Below are 22180 nucleotides of genomic sequence, written 5' to 3' on the forward strand. Positions count from 1 at the left end.
ACCCTAGTTATGGTAATATTAGGATTATTAATAAAATATTAATATAGTTATTCGGAGGGCATATTAGTAATTAGCTATTAGGCTTGTTAGGACTTTTTAGTTATAAATAGAGGGAATGGGTTGAGATGAAGGTATGAAGAATTTTGTGGGATTTCCTTTGGGGAATTTGGGAGAGGATTCTCAACCCTCTAGAATGCGCTAAGGTGTATTGTAATTTCTTTATAGATATTGCAATTCTATCTTTTAGTGTTTTTTGTTTGTTCTTTGGGTTCTTGAGTGTCCTTGTTAAGTGGGTATCCTAACAAATTGGTATTAGAGTCGTAATCATCTTGGGAAGAATGCACAGTGAAACCAAGAGAGAAATGGAGAATAAGATCGAGATCAATTTGATAAATATCCTGGAACTGAGGGAATGCTTGTTTGATATGGCAAAGACCATCGAATGGATGGACAAAACAATGCAGATGCTTACAAACAAGAAGGAAAAGGAAGGATTGGCGATCGTAACCGGATCCGCAAGATCATCGAAGGATAAGGAGAGCGATGAAAGAGAGAACTCTCGATATCGGACAAACGAAGGGGGAATTGCTCGAAGTAAATACAAACAATTAGAGATGCCGGTTTTTTCAGGCGACCATCCAAATTCCTAGATCTATCAAGCGGAACATTTTTTCGAAATTCATGAACTACCAGATGAAGAGAAGAGCAAGGTTTCAGTTAGAATATTCACACCTGATGCAGTAGATTGATTTTGCTAGTCACACAGCCGGAGTCCGATTCAAGCGTGGGGCGAGTTGAAGCAACGGATGTTTGAATGATTCCGTCCTACACAGAAGGTACTCTTCTCTCCCGACTTTTACAAATTAAGCAAGACAAAACATATGAAAATTATCGCAAGAAATTTGAGACCTAGTAGCTCCAAGGGAAGGAAAACAAAAAGGGCCGATGACAGGAGCAGAATCTGAAACTTCCAGTAAGCCTGTGGAAGGATCTTTACAAATGTTGAAAGGTATCGAGGTTGAAGGGATGGTGTCTATTCTAGCAAGCTCCATTGAGAGGAAATCGACACCAGAGATAGAAAAAGAGAAAAAGAATGAGGACATGGAGAGGAGGAAATCGGAGAAGAAGAGAAACCTGATCGTTCATATCCATCGACGACATCAAAGGGTGAGATGGTCGGATAGAAGGATTTAATGGAAGTGGAAGCACCGAACAAAGGAGGCAGAAGTAACAAATAAGAGAGGAAGAATCAATCGAAAAGCCAAGAGGAAAAGAAGGAAAAAGTATTACCAATGAAGACAGGGCCGGAGAAGCACCAAGGTGAGGGAAAGAAGAGAAATCGAACACTGAAAACGGCAGAAGTTGGCGAGAAGAGGAAAGGAAAAAAGTCGGTGGAAAAAGCTGTCTTTTTTTTACTCTTGAATTATAAGTACTGTAGGATTAATTTTCTTTAGAAAACACATGAGAGCTAACCTTTTATTAACATCTTTCAGGCCTCTAGTATTCCACGACACAATTCTCATGATTCAAACTTAAAGGAAGGATTGTAGTCTCAACTTTTAAACATTAATCAAGGATGAGATGACAATCCTTGACAATTAAGGTTAAATGAGTTGGAAGATCACAAAGAATGGCTGGAAAAATTGAACCAATAGCCTCTGAAAAAGTGTCATCCTCTATCTGAAACAGGGGGTTCAAATCTTGAACTATAGGGTCCTCTTTACTTTTTTCTTCTGAAAAACCAACTGATCTTGCCCAAACCTCTTCTTCACTACTCACATTGAAAGGAGAATCAATGAGGACCTCCCCTTTATTTGTTGGGAATTCCCCCGGATGAGTTGTGGAACCTCTCAAGAATGTATGCTCTATATTAGGTAATGAAAAAACAGAGTGTTCAAAGAGAGTAGGGAGAGGAGAAGGGGAGCCTGACCTGGAGCATTGAGGCTGTCCTTGAATTTGGGTACATTAGGCTTCTAATAAATCCAGGTTGTGAATTGCCACTGACTTGGCTTTAAAGCTTGGTTTCTTGGATAATTTAAAAAGGCGGGGGGATGAAATGATTAGGGAATGATTTAAAAAGGCGGGGGGATGCTTGAATTTGTGCTGACGTTTAGCCCATGTTTTGCTTGCCTTTGGCGCTTGTTTACTGCAAGGAGGGAGGAGGAGTGCCGAGGAGGGGGCAGAGACTTTTGGGGCTAGCTTAGAGGCCGGCTGAAGCAGAGGAGCCGGATTTTTAGTGAAAACAGGGGAGGGAGACTTACCCGGACTAGAACAGGGGAGCAGAGCAGCAGCCTTGGAAGACGAAGGGGCAAATTTGTTGCTTGAGAAAATCACTGTTGATTGCTTCGAAATAAAATTAACTTTAATTCCCATTGACTTTTCATTTTTTTGAATAGGTGACTGTTCAGATTCCTTAGCCAAGGGGTTGGATACCCCATTAAAGGCTCCCTTCTCTCTCTTCTTAAAGGCTTTAGGCACCTTTTCAACTTTTTCATTAGAATGCAGTGACTCTTTGACTTCTTTCACACTAAACTCTTCACTTGCAGGGGCTGGACAACTTCCTCGGCAGTAAAGGAGGCAGGGGTGGTTGGATTCTTTGTAAATAAACTCCTTACAAGGGGAGAATGAGACTTTTCGACTTCCTCTGTGTAAATTTCAGCTCTTTGCAGGGGTTCTTGGATCGGATTCGGGTTCCTTGAAAAGATGGGTTTGGAATGTGAAGAGACAAGGAAATTCCATTCCAAAATATCCAATTTGAAATTAACTCCTTCATCTTTAATTACATCATTTAACCTAACAAGGTCAATAGGATTAGAGAAGTCCTTAAATAATAAATTTCCCCCTACATTAGAAGGAACTTCTAAACATTCGACATCTCCAAAATTTAGAAAAAAATTCCCACGAATTGCATCCTTTATTTCGATTGTGGCTGGCATAAATCCACATAAGTTTCTTCTAACTTGAATTTTGGCTTCAACAATTAGTTAGGTTAAGAGTTTCTGAGGCAATTGATTCCAAACCCCCAAAGTAAGCACCTATGGCTTCAAAGATCTTTCTTCCCCAGAAATCCAGTGGAAGATTCTTGATTGAAATCCAACCACCAAAACCTTTCATCACAGAGGCTCTTCCATGCATTTTGGGATTCCACTTTTCGAACAGCAAGTGAAAAGGACCAAACGACTGCCATTTGCCCGGATTTGACATTAAAGTGGCCAAATCACCATTGCTAACTGTTGAAATGATGTTTTAGCCCTAAGGGCGTTTTAGTCTTTTTCTCAGTATCTACTGTCTAGGGTTTCTCTCTGTTTGGTTATTTATACCTGTCCTGTATTGAGTACTGTGTATCAGAAAAATTAAAAGAATAAAAATTCTCCTATCGTGGTTTTTCTCCCTGATCTAGGGTTTCCACTAAATCTGTATTTTTTTTCTTCTCTTCTTTTCCAATATGGTATCAGAGCATGGCGACGAAGCCCTGGCCGTCATTGATGAGAAGAAACCAGAGACTCCAACAGAAACCTCGATTGGAACAAAGGGATCCATGAACGTTGAAGTTGCTGCAGCCATAAGAAAAGCCATTGAGCATTATTTTCACGCCGCTATGCCTCAACTCCTAAAATCTATGTCTGATCCAACCTCTAGCCAGACCCGACCTAATCCTCCAATTTATAACCAGTGGACTACCATTGCAGACCCGACCACTGGAACTCTCAGACCAGATCGGCACACAGATCCGAGCTCATCTGGATTTTCTGCCTCAGATCCGAGTGACCCATCTGGAATTCGACAACCTTGTGGATTTTCTGCTTCAAACCCTGCTACCTCAGACCCGATCGGCACCCATCTGCCTCAGACCTGATCCAACCTCCAACAAAACTCCACAGACTCGATCGGCACCCACCAGATCCTACCTCAGAACCCCCTGATGCACGAAAACCCTTCACCCTCGGGATATTTTGCTCAGGCCAACACCACCATCCGTGACTGGCGGTATACAGGCGATCTCCAGCCTCTGTTTTCAGGTCAGCAGCCAGCCCTAGCGTATGTTCCAGATCACCCGTGGATGACCCACGTTACTCAGTCGGTCTAGCCGGTCCAGTCGAACAAACCGGTTCAACCAAACCCGATTCAACCGAACCGGGTCCAGCCGAACCAGTATCGTCAGTCAGTTCCCAGCCCTTCTTTTGGTCCGTCCTCGAGCCAAAATGAAGCTACTTTTCCAGGGATTTATGGGCAAAACCAACCTATGGCATATTCTAGTGGAACCGTTGGTTTTGAACAGCAGTTGGCCAACTTACAGCAGCAAATATCGGCCCTTAGATCCACGACAAATCCTACAACTGGTTTTCATCCACATTCAGACTTCTCTTTATGCTCAGAAACACCGGTAAATGCTTACTCTAACTTACCTGTTGCAAATATTATGTCTAGTTCTGTGGGGAACTCTGCAGGAATGTTTATTGGGGAGAAACTTAACGGTGAGAATTACTTTTCTTGGTCCCAATCGGTACGAATGGTCCTTGAGGGACGTCACAAGTTTGGGTATCTAAACCCCGGTGATCCCTAGAAACGTATATGGAAAGGAGAGGACTCTCTCCTTCGCTCAATTCTGATAAACAGCATGGAACCCCAGATCGGAAAGCCACTTCTGTACTCAGCCTCCGCTCGGGATATTTGGGAAGCTGTCCAGAAGCTCTATTCATAGAGGCAAAATGCTTCACGTCTTTATACCTTGAGGAAACATATTCATGAGTGCAAACAAGGGACTTTTGACGTAACGTCTTATTTCAATAGATTGTCTCTGTTATGGCAAGAAATGGACTTGTGCTGCGAGATCGTGTGAAATTGTCCTATTGACGGAGTTCAGTACTCAAAGATTGGCGAGGCGGACCGGGTGTATGATTTTCTAGCTGGCTTAAACCCTAAATTTGATGGTGTCCGAAGTCAGATTTTGGGACAGAGACCAATATCGTCTCTAATGGAAGTATGCTCAGAGGTCAGATTAGAAGAGGACAGAACTAGAGCTATGAATGGCTCTAGCAACAACCACTTAGATTTTGCTGCGTTTGGAGCCAAATCTTCGGAACTAGAGAGCGACAAACAAAATGGAAAATCCCCACCCATCTGTGAGCACTGTAAAAAACCATGGCACACCAAAGATCAATGCTAGAAGTTACACGGTCGCCCACCAAATGACAAGCGACAGTCTGCGAATGATAAATCAAAAACCGGTCGGGCCCTTGTCAGTGAAACAGGGGATGGTGCATCATCAGCCACCAACCAGGTAGAGTCCAGCATGGTTGGAACCAGCAATGTTGCTCAATCAGGTACTTCTCAGTCCTTTAGCTTCTTGGTCGAAGGGGATGAATGGTGGATCCTTGACTCAAGAGCATCAGACCACCTAACTGGATCATCTGATCAATTCCTCTCGTATGATCCAAGTGCAGGAAACGAGAGAATACGAATTGCAGATGGGTCCTTAGCTTGTCACTTATCTCCTATTCAAGGGTTGATTTTACAGAATGTCCTGCATGTGCCGAAGATATCTTATAATCTGCTATCTGTCAGTAAAATAACCAGAGACCTGAATTGTAATGTCGTTTTCTCACCGAATAATGTTTTGTTTCAGGACCTGAGCTCGGGGAAGACGATTGGCACTGCCCGACACAGTAAGGGGCTCTACTTCCTCTCAGAGGATGCTTCATCTAGGAGTTTATCTAGCACTTGTTTACTCTCTTCCCTTACTATTTCTGAAACTGATTTCCTGTTATGGCATTTTCGTCTTGGACATCCGAATTTTCATTATATGAAGTATTTATTTTCCCATTTATTTCGTAATGTTAATATTTCATCTTTATCTTGCGATGTTTGTATTCGTGCAAAACAACCTCAGGTGTCTTTTACTTCCCAACCTTATAAACCATCCCAACCTTTCCACCTGATACATAGCGATGTGTGGGGCCCATCAAATATCACAACTGTGTCGAGTAAACGGTGGTTTGTCACCTTCATAGATGATCACACTCGTCTTACATGGGTGTTCCTTCTTACGGATAAATCTGAAGTGACTACAGTCTTTCAGCAATTCTACACCACGGTCGAAACCCAGTTCAATACCAAAATTGTTATCCTTCGGAGTGACAATGGCCGTGAGTTTGTTAATCAGTCCCTCCGTGAGTTTTCAAGTTCTAAAGGTATCATCCACCAGAACTCTTGTGCCTATACCCCGCAACAAAATAGGGTGGCCGAACGGAAAAACCGTCACCTTATTGAGGTTGCTCGGGCTCTCATGATTCTTGCATCCATACCTTCGTACCTATGGGGCGATGCTGTACTCATTGCAGCCCATCTCATTAATCGAATGCCTTCCCGTGTCCTCAAGTTCCAGACTCCCGTAGCCTATTTCAAAAAATTCTTCTCTTCTACCCGGCTTTTCTCAGATGTTCCTCTTGGGGTGTTTGGATGTACGGTGTTTGTTCATAATCATGGTTCCCACAGTAAATTCACTCCTAGGGCTAAAAAATGTGTCTTTGTTGGGTATCTGCTCCATCAACGGGGCTACAAATGTTATCAGCCATCTTCTCGGAAGTACTTTGTCACCATGGATGCTACCTTTCAAGAAAACAAACCTTTTTTTCCTGTTAGTCCTCTTCAGGGGGAGACTTCGAGTGAAGAGACTAACACGTCATCCACCTATTCCATTCCTGTAGACTTGTTTCTTGAACCAATTCCTGACACTAATCCTCCTGGCCCTCCTGACACTAATCCTGGCCCTCCCATTCCGGACAATCCCGTTCTTCCTACAAAACAAGTTTCTTGGATAATCTACTATCGGAAGAATCTACGAAAGGAAATAGTTTCCCCTACTGCTCCACCGGAAAGTGTTCAAGAGTCAGAACCAGAGACAACTCAAGGTAACCATATTCTTGATAATAATAACTCAGTTGAAAGTAGTACAGTGAACACTGACGATGCAGCGACTCTTGACAAAATTAGGGAGGATGAGAACAATGAATTTCCTCCAGATGATGTTCAGGAGACTGAAAATGTGTAGCAGATGAATACAGAGGAAAAAGGTGACAAGACCAGTGAAATTGATGTCACCCTAGACTTACCAATTGCCCTGCGAAAGGGAACAAGGTCCTGCACCAAGTACTCTATGAAAAGCTTTTTATCTTACAGTAGCTTGTCAACAAGATTCAAGGCTTTTACCACTAGCCTGGACACTGTGACTATCCCGGGAAATGTGTACAAGGCTCTGGAAATTCCTGAATAGCGAGCTGCAATCATGGAAGAAATGCGGGCACTCAAAACCAACAAAACATGGGATCTAGTTCTTCCTAGAGGTCACAAAACCGTCGGGTGCAAATGGGTGTTCACAATTAAGTACAAATCTGATGGGACTCTCGACAGATATAAGGCCAGATTAGTCACGAAAGGGTTCACTCAAACATATGGGGTGGACTACTCAGAAACTTTCTCGCCAGTGGCAAAACTCAACACTATTCGGGTTCTTCTCTCTGTTGCTGTAAACCTAGACTGGCCTCTATATCAGTTGGATGTAAAGAATGCATTTCTAAATGGTGAGTTGGAAGAAGAGGTTTATATGACCCCTCCTCCAGGGTTTGAAGCACAGTTTGGGAGTCAGGTGTGCAAGCTAAAGAAGTCTTTGTATGGTCTGAAACAGTCCCCTAGAGCCTGGTTCGATAGGTTTACTACCTTTGTCAAAACCCAGGGGTACATTCAAGGTCACTCAGATCACACCCTGTTCACTAAGAAGTCGGCATTAGGAAAAGTAGCAGTGTTAATCGTATACGTTAATGATATTATTCTGTCAGGGAATGATTCTGTAGAAATTGACAAGCTGAAACAGAAAATGGCAAAGGAGTGAAATTAAAGATCTTGGTTCCTTGAGGTACTTCCTAGGCATGGCAAGGTCAAAGGAAGGGATCTCAGTGTCTCAGAGAAAATATACGTTAGACCTTCTACAAGAGACTGGGATGACTGGATGTAAACCTGCAGATACTCCAGTTGAGGTCAACAAAAGTCTGGTAAACTCAGTAGACGACGTACCAGTGAACAAGGAGAGATATCAATGTCTTGTAGGGAAGATATATCTCTCGCATACCAGACCTGATATTTCATATGTGGTGAGTTTGGTAAGCCAGTTTATGCAAGTCCCGTATGAGAGACATATGGAAGTTGTTAACCGGATTCTGAGATATCTAAAGTCAACACCTAGGAAGGGCTTGATGTTAGGAAAAATGATAGAAGATGTATAGAAGCCTACACTGACTCGGACTGAGCCGGTTCTGCTACAGACCGGAAGTCAACCTCGGGGTATTGTACTTTAGTATGGGGAAACCTCGTTACATGGAAGAGTAAGAAACAGGGTATCGTGGCTAGAAGTAGTGCCGAAGCTAAAACAGAGCTATGTGCTTGGGTATCTGTGAGGAAATTTGGTTGAAGGTATTAGTAGATCTTCATCAAGAGAGTCATGACCCGATGAGACTCTACTGTGACAACAAGGCTGCTATTAATATTGCCAATAACTCTGTTCAGCATGACAGAACCAAACATGTTGAGATTGACCGACATTTCATAAAAGAGAAACTTGACAATGGGAGTATTTGTGTTCCCTATGTTCCATCCAATCAACAAATTGCAGATGTTCTGACTAAGGGTTTACCTAGACAGATGTTTGACACTTGTATCAGCAAGTTGGGCCTCATTGATATTTATGCCCCAACTTGAGGGGGGTGTTGAAATGGTGTTTTAGCCCTAAGGGTGTTTTAGTCTTTTTCTCAGTATCTACTGTCTAGGGTTTCTCTCTGTTTGGTTATTTATACCTGTCCTGTATTGAGTACTGTGTATCAGAAAAATTAAAAGAATAAAAATTCTCCTATCGTGGTTTTTCTCCCTGATCTAGGGTTTCCACGTAAATCTATGTTTTTTTTCTTCTCTTCTTTTCCAATACTGACTTTGATTAAAGCTTTATCTGCAAACAGAGGATTGATAGTGACACTGGTTTTAAAGGCCTCACTCAATACCTTCGAGATATCCTTCCAATCATTGAAGACTAAAAGCCTTGAGATGAGCCATAAACTACTGAAATCTTCTTTGAGAACTTCGTGATCTTTTTTAATCCAATAAGAACCCTTTCCTTGATTTAATTGACCTTGACTACAGGATTTTTGAACTGCAATAGACTTAAACTTTGAAGGCTTTAGATATGGTTGATAGAACCTACCTTTCACCACTTCTGAGAAACTCTTCACTTGAGGGGCTTGCTGAGCAGGATTATCTTTGAAGATATGGATGTTGGCATCAATCATTTCCTTGAACTCTTGCCAGCCTGAACATCCAACCCCATAAGGAACATGAATATTCTTTCTTCCCCCTATGGTAGGCCACACTGCACATTCTACAAACTAATTGTCTTTGACTCTAAATTTGGCTAGACGTATGAAACTCTCATCTACTCTTTCTTTTAACAAAAAGAACTCGACCGTTGAAGCAAACAAAAGTCTTCTGAAGCTTTCTTTTAGCCAATTGGTTGCTGCTAAAGAAAGGAACAAGGACGGTCCTTTTTTCAAATCTTCCACTATGAATCCTGGACCCTCTTGCCACATACAAAAGAAATGACCCAATATGTTGCAACTTTTAATCTCCATGACCGGAAAGCACTCTTATCAAGGAGTCGAAAGGTCTTTACACAAAATGTTCCCTTTTACTCGAAGCAGCAAGGGTTAAAAGACAAGGCTGGAAACAGGGCAAGAAAAGAGATCGAGGGAAGTGAAAGAGCCGGAAGGGGGGCAGAGGGAAGGGGGCAAAGGGAGAGGGGTGGGAGAGGCAGTCAGAGGGAAGGAAGGCTAGGGAGGGCATGGTGAGCTCCGGTGGGGTGGTCGGAAGGGGGGAGGCGGGGGAAGGGAGAAAAGGAGGAGAGAGGGGAGAGCATTTTTTTTTTTAGGAACTAAATTGTTCAATTTGGTTATCTGGCCCATAATTCAGACCCAAAAGATGATACTTACCCTTATTAATCCTCAAACCAAATATCATTTCAAAAAATGCAAAATATTCATATTGACAAAGGGTATCATCGTCAAATTGAAGTTGAGAAAGAGGAATGTTGTCGTTGCCAACCACAAAGCCTTCAAGAACATTAGACCCACTCCTTTTAAAATTATCCTACTTATAACATCCACGGCAATCAAGAAAAGGAGCAGTGAGAGAGAGTCTCGTGTCTAAGCCATCTTAATACACAAATTCTACCTCTCTATCAACCATTGATAAGAATTGAATTCTCACTTTTATTCCCTTTCTCTCTGTTACTGTTAGGCCATTACCATTTTTAGCTCCTCTCTTCCTTTATATCTAGGGACTAGGGTTATACATTTGTATGAGAACAATAAGAACTCTATTCTTGCAAAATACGCTTAACATAAAAAATACCAACCTGGTAAGCTGCAGTCTGTATCACTTCTTGAAGTAAAAACTGGAAAGCATTATGGGAAAAAATTATGTCCAAGCACGATTGTAAGTGATCCAAATCTTTAGGCGAAGCACTGGGAATGGCTTCTCTTGCATCAATCATGTCATGTATTAACAGCAAATGAACAGTCCAAGCAAACCTTACGGCATCAACAAATCCTTCCACTGTTGGATCATTTCCCGAAGCCATCACCTAAACCAAGATTACAAGCTCACAGGAAATGTTAACATGATGCATGTAAGTATCAAACAGGGAAGTGACGGTACTATCTTGATAAACTCACATTATCCTGAAATTCATTTCTAAAAGAAGCATCACTGGACAACACGGACGCTTTATTTGGAACTGCACTCAAAGCATCTGACACGAAGGCAATAATGATAGAGAAAAGGAGACTAAATACAATCTGCAAAAAGAAAATACATGCCCTATAAGAAAGCAAAGTAATGAAAAACAGAAGAAGAAACTGTATCTAGTGGGTCTTTTTTTTAGTTTCTACATTAATAAAAATTTGAAGGGTACCTAAAACATGAAAGAAAAATTATTAACGTGCCTGGAGCTTTATGGGAGCTTTGGTCTCATTAAGCTCACCAGCGCAGTCTTTTAAAACAGAAAAGAGATCCTTCGCATCCTTTGGACCTGATAAAAGGGAAATCATATCCTTAATTGTCTGAAAAGGCCAAATGCTTTCTTGTAGATTTTTAACTGAGCTATCTTCTTTATTAAGTAGGGTTTCTTGACATATTACTTATCCACATATTTTGCATTAATTAACTTGTGTTTCTTACGATTAAACAATTTTTTTGAGTTCAACAATTACAAGATGTGGATACCATTGACTTGAAGATGGTAATTGGTGTCGTTATCTATTAGGAGGAAAAAAAAATTAAAGCGAAAAGCGATATTATCATTTCACACAATTTTTACTAAGTTCATCACAAAAAATACAGACTGCACTATCGAATCATTTTACCCAAAGCTCTTCATCTAACATAAAGCAGGTACCCTATCACAGTGACTGTGTCTACGAAGGAAGACACGCATCTTGAACAATCAAATGTTACTAGCAAGAACCACATGAGGGCAAGAGGTGAGTCTTAGCAACATTCATAGTTAACCTTCAACGTGCGACCAACTGAGTCAAACAATTCAAAAAAGGCCACAGTTTACCTATTCGAACAACAAGAATAGAAAGGACAAGACAATGTCCAAGTATTAGTCTTTCCCGACTAACCACACCCCGACGCTCAACAAGAGCACCTTTAGAATCAAGAAGGTAGCGCTCACAGCTAGGTCCACCCAAACCAGCTGGTTCTTCTCGATTAAGTTCCTGAAATAAGAAAGATGGAACCTTTTTACTGAAAATGGTCGTGGAAAATATTAATACCTGATCACAAAAGTTATTGGATTTGAAAACAAAATAATACTTTCCAAATAGATTCTTCAACTGTGTTCCAACCAACATTTTACAGAAGAGCATCAAAAGCATGGATTAACGAAACCTTCTCATAATCCCCATGTACTCAATCTTTAAAGTTAATCTACAGTTTTGCGCAATTGGAGAAGTTTCTTATAACTACATTGCATTTGGGTCTCTCTCCTCTTTTGGTAATTTCATACATCAATAAAATTGTTCCTAATCAAAAATTAGAAATTAAAAAATTAAACCTTTCCATGAGTATTGAGTCTTTGCTCTTTCATTGTCAGAACCACCCTATTACCATCTAACTTGAGAAAAGTCCAACTAAGATTGAAGGCCTCGAAAAGCTTGGATTCCAGAAAACCCACTGCTGGGAAGAAACAGACTAGATTACAGTGTCCTCTTGGTTACTTCAACACAAGGAGCACCAATTAGAATTCCATTTTTCTATCATACCATTTGTGTTGAGTCCACCAAGGGCTAAGGACCAAATGAACATAGTACATTTCATGTACAGTAAACGACTGAAATCATATTCTGGAAATTTTTCAATTAAGGAACAGATGATAAATATTGGCATATTCCTGCAAGTTAAAAACAAAACAGGTGTTTCCTTAGAACTCAACAACACAAATGTACAACCTATAGAACAGATCCTGTTCAAGTAAAGTTGTTTCAAAATCATATTATTAATATTGAGGCCACCAAGGGCTAAAGACGGTTCCAAGCTTCTAGGTGCCTTCCAATGTTAATAGCATAATAGTAATAGTAAGTAGTAACGTGATTCCAAGCTTCAGCGGAAGGTTTACACATGTGACATAGCCTAAAAGAGCTATGAAGAACCAACCTTTATCAAAGTAATCAATCGCTGTCTTAGCCCATTATTAACAAGATCTTCCAGGTGTCTTTGGATGTCAGATATAAGGCCAGTTTCATATCCCGGATCCAGTACAACAGCCTGAAAATGAAAGAATACAGTCTACAGTAAGCAAGGGAAAACGCAATTGCATGACCCAAAATTAGGGTAAAAAAATTGATAACATAGATACCCTCAGTAGTGTATGGAGTGACATTATTAGATCTCTTCTCTCTGTATACCAAAGCCCTGCTGCAAGACGGAAAATCTCTAAAGGATCTCGCTCCGTTAAATCCCACTATGAAGAACAAGAAAAATAAGTAATAGAAAGGGAGACAAGCAAAGCTCACATGAAATATGATAACAAGTTAATGGATAAGAGAGAGAGGTATACCTCTTGATGTGCAGCAACAAGTAGATGCACACAATCTATTTCATTGAGATGGAGGTCATCGCTCAATTTTAAAGTCTAGAAACAAACGTTAAATTGAAATTAGATAATGCCAATAATATAAAAATCATGGTGTTATAACGAAAAATAGGAAAAACTTATCTTGCTCAACGTTCATATAACTTGGACAAATAATGCAATACATAAAAATAGAGCCATGTTTCATTTCAGTGGTGGACGTTTTTAGTAAAAGTTGATTTATGGGTGTTAAATGTGATCCATTGAAACTCTCTTGTTGGGTTGTGACATAAATCTTTTGCCCTGATCCAAGAAATCTTTATAAGAATATCTGTCTACAACCTTTCCCTCTTTAGTAGGAGTGATCAAAAGAGACCAAAAAACTAGGCCGATCAACTGAAACTGACTTCGGTAAGCCAGTCTTTTATTCGATTTTTCGGTTGGAGTTGGTTTTATAAAATACAAAACCGACTTGCCAGTTGGCGAGCTCAAGAAAGACCAAAGAATTTTTTTAAAAAAATAATTAATAAATAAATAAAAACAAGTGGTTAATGTTATTGTTGTGTTGCAATGGAGTAAGAGCTGCAAACCTTGGAAGATCACCAAGACCATCCGTGATGTTTTCCTTTCCCAACATAATTTTATTGGAAATAATAATAATAATAATCATATTTTAAAACTCTCTTTTTTTGGAAGGAAACAGAATTTTTCATTGATATAATGAAAATAGTCTAATGCTCAAAAATACAATGAAACAAAGCAAATAAGAAGTGAAAAATAAAAATATAAACAAGAGCAGCAGCACAAAAGTATGGAACAAAATGATGCTAAGACATAGTTCATTGTAAAGAAATAAAAGATCCCCAGTTCAAACAAATGTCTTGAATGGAAAAATTTGCAAAAGATTTGGATAAAGAACACCAAGCAGAAGCCTTAAGCCTTGCTACTTCAAAACGGTCAAAGCATTGAAGATACTTTTCATGAAAAACTATCTGATTTCTTTCGAACCATAATTCAGCAAGAAGAGCTTTGACTGCATTAATCCAAAGTTGTTGGGACATCTTCTTCAAAGAAACTCCAAAAAGAACCTGCTAGACATTAAGTTTGATAGAATCGCAGAAGACCCAATTTAAATGAAAAATAGACAAGTTTTTTCTAGCAAGCCAAAGAGTAGCTGCAACCAAAGAGTAGGTGCTGCAGATCTTCGCACTCAACGTTGCACAAGGGGCAAATAGATGGAGATAAGTGGTCTGGCAGTTTTCTTTGAAGAGTTAAAGAACAATTTAAGGAACCATGCAGCGAGATCCAAATAAGGACAAATCTTTCTTTCTATCTCTTCTCGCCATTCAGTCTGCTTCTCTCTTCTCTCTTCTCTCCCTCCATCTCTTTGACAAGGCGATCGTTGCCAAGAACCAGCCCTAGGAGAAGATTACCACTACGGAGGCCTTTGTTGTCGAAAAAAGAAGATGGACACTTAACGACTTTGACATTGGGAAGCCTCTTTGAAGAGGGAAGTTTGGTCACGTCTATCTGGCTAGAGAAAAGAGTAGTAATCACATTGTGGCACTAAAAGTTCTATTCAAGAGCCAGCTACAACAGTCGCAGGTTGAGCACCAACTTCATCGTGAAGTTGAAATATAGAGTCATCTTAGGCATTCCAACATTCTACGCCTTTATGGATATTTCTACGATGAAAAATGGATTTATTTGGTATTGGAATATGCACCCTAAGGAGAGCTTTACAAGACAATAGAAGTGCAAACTTCAGTGAGAGACGTGCTGCTACTAACGTCGCGTCATTGGCTCGGGCACTCATATACCGTCATGGAAAACATGTGATCCACATAGACATCAAACCAGAAAATCTTCTAATCGGTGCATAGGGTGAACTCAAGATAGCTGACTTTGGATGATTAGTGCACACGTTCAACCATAGGCGGGCTATGTGTGGAACACTGGATTATTTGCCTCCTGAAATGGTGGAGAGAGTGGAACACAATGCAAGTGTGGATATCTGGAACCTTGGTGTATTATGCTATGAGTTTGTCTATGGGTACCTCCGTTTGAGGCTACAGAACACTCTGACACATACAAGAGAATTGTGCAAGTAGATTTGATGTTTCCTCAGAGACCAATAATTTCTTCAACTGCAAAGGATCTTATCAGTCAAATGCTTGTCAAGGATTGTTCTCAATGGTAGCCACTACACAAAGTTCTCGAACACCCTTGGATTGTCCAAAATGCAAAGCCCTATGGTGTATATAAGAGTTGATCTGCCTCGAATAATATATCCATTGGTACAAAGCTTCAAAAATGATCTCCATTACTTGTAGCGATCAGTGTCATCTAAATTTTCTCTGAGAGATTGTAAACAATTACTAGTCAATATTCAATAATATCCATTCAATTCTCATCCCATTGGTTTTCCAAATTCTTCCTATTTTCTCTGGTCTTTTCAACATATATGTTATGTACAAACAAAATGATAACTTGGGAAGCAAATTTTTACGGTTTGTTGTGCACCTACAATGACTATGTTCTTCAAAAAAAAGATCCAAATAAGAACGTTGATTCTTTTTGGACAATTTGACTTCCAAAGAATTTTATAATCAGCTTTATCCATATTGTCTTCAGCAACCAAGCTTCTAAAAGGGATTTAACCGAGAATTTGCCAGAAGGCTCCAAAGACTAGCAACTTGAGCCAAGCAAAATCCCAAAAGATTTATTTGATATATCTACAAGAAGTTGCTGGAATTCCTGAGTTTCACCATTCTTAAGCAATCTTTTAAAAAAAGACTGCCCATGCCAATGTATTACCATCCCAGTGATCAGCAATTGAACCGTTTGGCAAGCGTGCAATTCTAAATAGTCTGGGAAATCTCAAGCTAAGGACCGAATTAGCCAACCAATTGTCATTCCAAAAGGAGATTCGATTACCAAATCTAATCTTAAAAGTAGCAAATGATTCAACTTGAAGCCAAATTCTTGAAATACTTATCCAAGGGCTCTAAGACTAGATTCTCCCCACCAGCCATATGTCAAGAGAACTTCTCCTTGCCATGTAAGCTATGAATAATTTTTCTCCATAATGAATCAGATTAATGCATTAGCCTCCATCCCCATTTAGCAAGAAGGGCCAATTTTTTCTGTTTCAAACCTCCAAGCCTGAGACCACCTGCTTTTTGGGATTTAGAAGTCAATTCCCATTCACCAAGTGGTTTATCTTGTTGCCTTTGTTACCTTCCCAAACGAAAGATTTCATGATTCTTTCTAACATGGATACAAATTTAGCCGATATTAAAAATATTGACATATAGTAAATTGGCAAATTTCCAATGTCGATCTACATAATGTGATTTTTCCACCTCGCGATAAGTTGAATCTCTTCCACCTATCAAGCTTCTTTTGAAATTTTTCAATCACAGGCGACCAAAGAGCAAGTTGTTTAGGGTATCCCCCCAGTGGGAGATCAAGATAAAGAAAGGGCAGATGTTCCACTTTGCATTTCAAGGTGTCTGCCTTTGAAAGAATTAAATCCTCCTCCACATTAATCCCACATAAAGCTGACTTGTACCAATTAACTTTCTGACTAGAACACCATTCAGAAAGATCAATTATCTTTGAAAGGGCAGCAAGCATATCATCATTGTATTTACAAAATATTAAAGCATCATCAGCGGACTGAAAAATGGGAACATGGATCTTATCCTTCCCCACTTTGAAGACTTCAAAGAGTCCTTTCTCCACCCAAAAAAAAAAAAAAAATCAACAAAGGCACTAAGTACTTCACTTACCAAAAGAAATAAGAAGGGAGAATTTGGGTCTCCTTGTCTAATTTCCCTTGAAGTTTGGATTCTTCCACTAGGTCTTCCATTCACAAAATCCCCAAATTTGGGACTACTAATGCAACCTTTGATCCAAGTAATCCATTTACTGTTGAAGCCCTTCAGAAACAAGACATCTTCAATGAAATCCCAATCAACTCTATCAAAAGGTTTTTCCAAGTCAAGTTTTATAATCCATCCCATTTTCTTCTTTGCACGATAACCTTCAAACACTTCATCAGCAATAAGGAAGGGATCCAAATTTTGTCTTCCTTCAATGAAAGTACTTTGAGGGAGAGACTAAACTTGGCAAGACTTTCTTCATTCTCCCAGCAAGCACTTTTGTAATAATCTTATAAACCGAGGTGGTTAAACTTATAGGTATGAAGTTTTAAAACTTTCTATCACTGGCTTTTAAATTAATATTTTTTATTTTTTTTCCCTACTCTCTCCTCTCCCTATGACTCCCTACTCCTCATTTTCCCTTCTCTCTCTCCTTTCCCCTCTTTTCTTTCCTCTCTCCTTTCCCCTCTTTTCTTTCCTCTTCCGCTTCTTCTTCCCCCTTTCCTCTAATCTCACTTTTCTCCCTCCCTCCCAGAGGTCACCACCACCCTAGGTGAGTTTCTTTTCTTCTTTCTTCCATTATTTTTCCCTCCCTCATTTTCTTCTTCAAGATTTTTCATTGAATAAATGAGAAAAAGCAAATGCTCAAAATACAAGGAAACGAAACAAAACAAGAATTTGCCAAGTATACTTAGAGAAACACGTAGGACAATACAAGATAATTAAATTGAAGAAATAATTACATTCGAGGTCTAAGCATAAGCCTTAGAATATTCTGCACATTGATTGGAAAGAGAATTCTAAAAAGAAGCTTCAACTCCGACAATTTCAAAGTGATCAAGCTGAGGCCAATGCTTGAATAACTCATTCAATCTCTTAGATGTTAAATGCCAATTGGCATCAAAAGAATCTTCTTTGAATAAAACCTCTAGGAAAACGCCAGCCCCAAAAGACCAGTAAAACTAAAATACTAATTCCAATCTTCTTCGTTGCTCACTCTTCCTCTCTCTTTGTGTTTTCTTACTCCCTCTTCTTTCTTCTTTCTTCTTCACACCTCCAAACGAAGAACGCAAAATCTTTCTTTTTTTTCTTCCTTCTCTCTCTCTTTTTCTCATAAACCGACTAAAACGGACCAACCACCACTATGGTCGATTGATCGGCGCTACCAACCCTCCAAAACCAAATACCATTGATCTGTCGGTAACGATGCACACCCCTACTCTCTAGGATCCTTGCGTCAATGACGAAAAGTCTATTTAAATTTTGAAAAAAATAATAAATGAACAAAATAAACTACAATCATGAGGATTTTTTATGGGCAGGAGTAGGTCACGCTTAATCAATTGAGAGTGCTTTCCCAATCTGTGAATGGATTGGGTGTTGGCAACCTAAGATTGCAAAAGAAGACCTTGTTAATGTGGCATAAGATCATGGTTGAACACTATTAAAATTGCAGAATATTAAAATGCTATAACAATGGATCTCTCCTTCACTGGTTAAGCCAGACAAGATAATTAAGTCACAATTAAATAGAATAAAATGACACCAAAATAATATCTTGGTTCCTCCTAAACTTGGAATTATGTCCAGTCTTCTGCAACAACAGATTCTATTACAATGGAGATCACAAAAGACTGCTGAACTCGCACTAAAAATGGACCCTTAACTAGCCTAACAAAAGCTATCGACTTCCAAGAACCACAACTTGATAGCTTGGAACAACCAACCAAAAATATTCAACATATATTTCTTCACTTCCATAAAAGAAGATCTAGCCCAACTGGGCCTTTAACGCAAAATGGGCCCAAGAACAAAATGCGTGAAATGCTTTCACAAATAAAAATTTCAACATGAGCATGGGTATGTTCATTTGGGTTCCACCTTGTTTCCAGACGTATGGTTATCAAACTTTTGGGTGGGTTTCTAGAATTATGCTTAATCCTCTAAAAACCCCCCAAAAAGCTATTTCGTCAATTTTTCCTTCATTCTCCTAGTTTTTGAAATGTTCTATTGGGGATCGCTCAAATATCCTTTTTCTTTGAAGGTTTGTGGGTGGGTGAAAAAAACTCTTTGCAATTCTTTCCCCCACCTGTACCATCTTTTAGATAAAAGGTTGCATTTAGTGGCTTTTGTTTTGACTTTTTTGGAGGCGTCTTCTACTTTCAATTGGTCATTCTTTTATGAATAGGAAGTCATTGGAGGTGTAATCCTTGCTTTTCCTTTGAGAGGAAGGATTATTGTATTTAAACCCTAAGTCCTTCTCAGAGGTGCTCTTCTAGCTTTCTCTTCCATATTCTTTGTGCCCCTCCACCCCTCGTCCCCCATGCGTTCACCTCTTTTTCTTGCTCTAGAGGGTAAAGATTCTCAAAAAGGTTAATTCCTATGTCAAGCAAGTTGTACACCGGTGTGTTAATACTATGAGCCATGACCAAAAACACTCCCCTTAATTTTTGGGGCCTCCATGGCATTCCCTTTGTAGAGAAGTAACAGCAGTATATATTGACCATATCCCTTGAAGTAGCCAATTTTCTCATTTGTTTTTGTCCCGCTTTTGGTTGGAGACTCTTTTCAAGGAGCAGGGACTATTGAGCAATGATGGAAGGATTCAATCTTGGCCTATAAGGAGAAAAGCTGATTTTTGTGGTAGACTTGTTTTATTGCAATTATTTGGGGGGTTTGGCTTGAGCAGACTGCATAATTTTAGGAGCGAGAGGTATGTGGATGAGTCATGTGATGTGATGAGATTAATCATTAAATACCTCGATTTGGGCCTTGGCAGCTAATATCTTTTGTAATTGCCAACTACCTCTTATGCTTATGGATTTGAAGCCTTTTTTATAGTCCTTTGAACTACTTTTGTTAGCTGTTTTTTTCTATATCTTTGTATATTCTTTCATAGTTCTCAATAAAAGCATGATTTCTTATCAGAATAGAACAATAATAACCATAATGCCAAGACATATGTAAGAAGGAAAAGGGGTTGACGACTTCTTGATTCTGGCCTAGTTAACTAACCTCAAATGAGACCTAACATCACAATGCAGTTAGACGAGGTTTTGGACCAGTTTAATTAAATGCATTTTCTAGTTCCAAAGAGTTTTGAAGCAATCATTTCTTTTACATCCAGGATTTGTTTGGAGAGTAGGCATAATTATACTTGGAATATTATTAGATAAGCATGGGGTTCCATCTTAAAATCAATTAGCAATAAAATGAGTAGTTCGTGTATCTTTTAAGGATTGTAAGGTCTCCTCATCTTTTGAATGTGAAATCCTCAACATACCCCTCAAGACCATATCTTTTTTGGGTTCACCATTCTTGAGTCGGATCCCATTTTTTTTTTCTTTGACTGAATACCCGTTTGGATTTCATGGGCTCTTATACTATATTAGATAAACATGGGATTCATCTCAAAGTCAATTGGTTGTGATCGGTGTAGTTTGTATCTTTTAAAGATGGTAAGGTCTATTGGATCTCAAAGCCAATTGGGTCTCCTTTTGTATCTTTGGATAATTTCATTTAATTAATGAAGCTGATTCTCATTAAATATATATATATTTTTAAAAAATTGTAACATCTTTTCATCTTTTCAACATGGCATCCTCAACAAAAATTGCCGGAATTGAACCAAGTTATCCCTCGTTTATAGATAATGAAACTTCATTGACATGCCTTCCACCAAACCGAAGTAGAAGAAGGAGATGAAGAAGGTTAACTACTTAAACTAGTATTTTTCTACTGTGGCCGAGTAAAAAGTAAGCACCCGAACCTAAATTCTATGACAACCCACATCATAGACTCGTAATCTGATTGACAACCTGGAAAAACAAAAACAGATGGAGGAAGAATTTACAATTTCGACGTCCTGGTCATCGAGCGTTATTGTTGAAGAATCTGGTCGCCTGACTTCTTTAGATTGAACTTGTGCACGGTCTGAAGCTTTCGGAGGCTACAACCCAAAATTCAATAAAATCAGAACACCAACAAACAAAGACAAGCTAATAAATCACAAAAAATGTCATAGACCCAGTTCAGCCAATGACGAAAAACAAAGCCATACGTACAGGAAATTGAAGCAGCGACCGGAAAGCAGGTATAGAATTGTGAATGGCGTGTAAGAGCTCGACCCTCTGAGCCGGCGACGGAGGGGAAGGACCAAAAAGGGCCGACTCAATAATGTGGAGGTTCTGCTTGGAGGACATCATGTGGGGCGCACTGTAAGTAGAACTCGGAAGCTGCCGCAGAAATGGGAAGGAGAAGGAGTTTGGAAGCTGGAGGGCGGGAAAATGCAGGGCGATTTACGGACGCAAAACTGTTCGATAAACCCTGCTCATAAGCCCTAGTTGTTATGCCCAGTGGGGTTTTGCGCAAGAAGGCGTATGAAACAAAAGCAGAATAATGCACTTTTCAAAATAAATTTCAATTCCCCTCATTTATACTTTCAATTTCGAGATTAGAAATTCGCACGGATTAGAAGTTCGATCTATCAAAAAAAAAATTAAATAAATAAATTTTTAAATTTGGAGTAGTTTTGTAAATAATATTAAAAATAATAAATTGCACAAAAAAGAGAGAGAGAAATATGGATAGATTTAGAGGGCATTTTGCCTACTGACTGGAATTAATATGTTATAGTTCCAAGTTCATGGTTTAGAGTAAGCTAGAGTTTTAGCTTGCCATTACTTTTAGGAAAATTATTTTAAATGATAAAATTATTAAAAATATTTACAAATAATAATAAAATATGTGATAAATCGTAATAGGCAATTATTTGTGTTTATCATCTTTTATTCATTTTTCTATATTTAAAAACAACCCTTAATTTTAGGGTATAAATAATATCAAATATATTTTGATAATTTATTTAATTGAGATTTAATATCTGAAATTTTCTATCAAACACACGTTTGAAAATATTAAGATCACGTATACCAAATCATAAAATAATTTTATTGATAGGTCAATTGTAATGAGTCTGAATCGTAAATGTAATTTGATTTATTTTCATTATTTTATTTAAAATTATAGATTTTGTCACATTTACCATTACTGTTACCGTTATCTCTTAGGGTCAAATCCGATGTAAGGGTATTTTAATAATTCTTGTATTTTTATTCTC

General features: G+C 39.0%; 1 protein-coding gene and 1 pseudogene across 1 annotated transcript in view; one reads left to right on the top strand and one right to left on the bottom strand.

The window, feature by feature from the left end:
- Nucleotides 1-21470, bottom strand: part of EMB3142 (nuclear pore complex protein (DUF3414)) — a 73812-nt gene extending 52342 nt beyond the window's left edge. The window contains exons 1-9 of the mRNA XM_039033913.2: nucleotides 21126-21470; nucleotides 20915-21010; nucleotides 13160-13234; nucleotides 12959-13063; nucleotides 12757-12867; nucleotides 11660-11819; nucleotides 11043-11128; nucleotides 10773-10895; nucleotides 10454-10681 (exon numbers count right to left, since the gene is read on the bottom strand). Coding sequence (XP_038889841.2) covers nucleotides 10454-10681; nucleotides 10773-10895; nucleotides 11043-11128; nucleotides 11660-11819; nucleotides 12757-12867; nucleotides 12959-13063; nucleotides 13160-13234; nucleotides 20915-21010; nucleotides 21126-21266 — 1125 coding nt within the window. The 5' untranslated portion in view covers nucleotides 21267-21470. The remainder of the gene's footprint in view (nucleotides 1-10453; nucleotides 10682-10772; nucleotides 10896-11042; nucleotides 11129-11659; nucleotides 11820-12756; nucleotides 12868-12958; nucleotides 13064-13159; nucleotides 13235-20914; nucleotides 21011-21125) is intronic.
- LOC120079845 (serine/threonine-protein kinase Aurora-1 pseudogene) lies at nucleotides 14468-15506 on the top strand (annotated as a pseudogene).
- Nucleotides 21471-22180: the final 710 nt, after the last annotated feature.

Source organism: Benincasa hispida, chromosome 6, assembly GCF_027475165.1.
Source record: "Benincasa hispida cultivar pf3 chromosome 6, pf3_genome.v1.1, whole genome shotgun sequence".
NCBI lineage: Eukaryota > Viridiplantae > Streptophyta > Magnoliopsida > Cucurbitales > Cucurbitaceae > Benincasa > Benincasa hispida.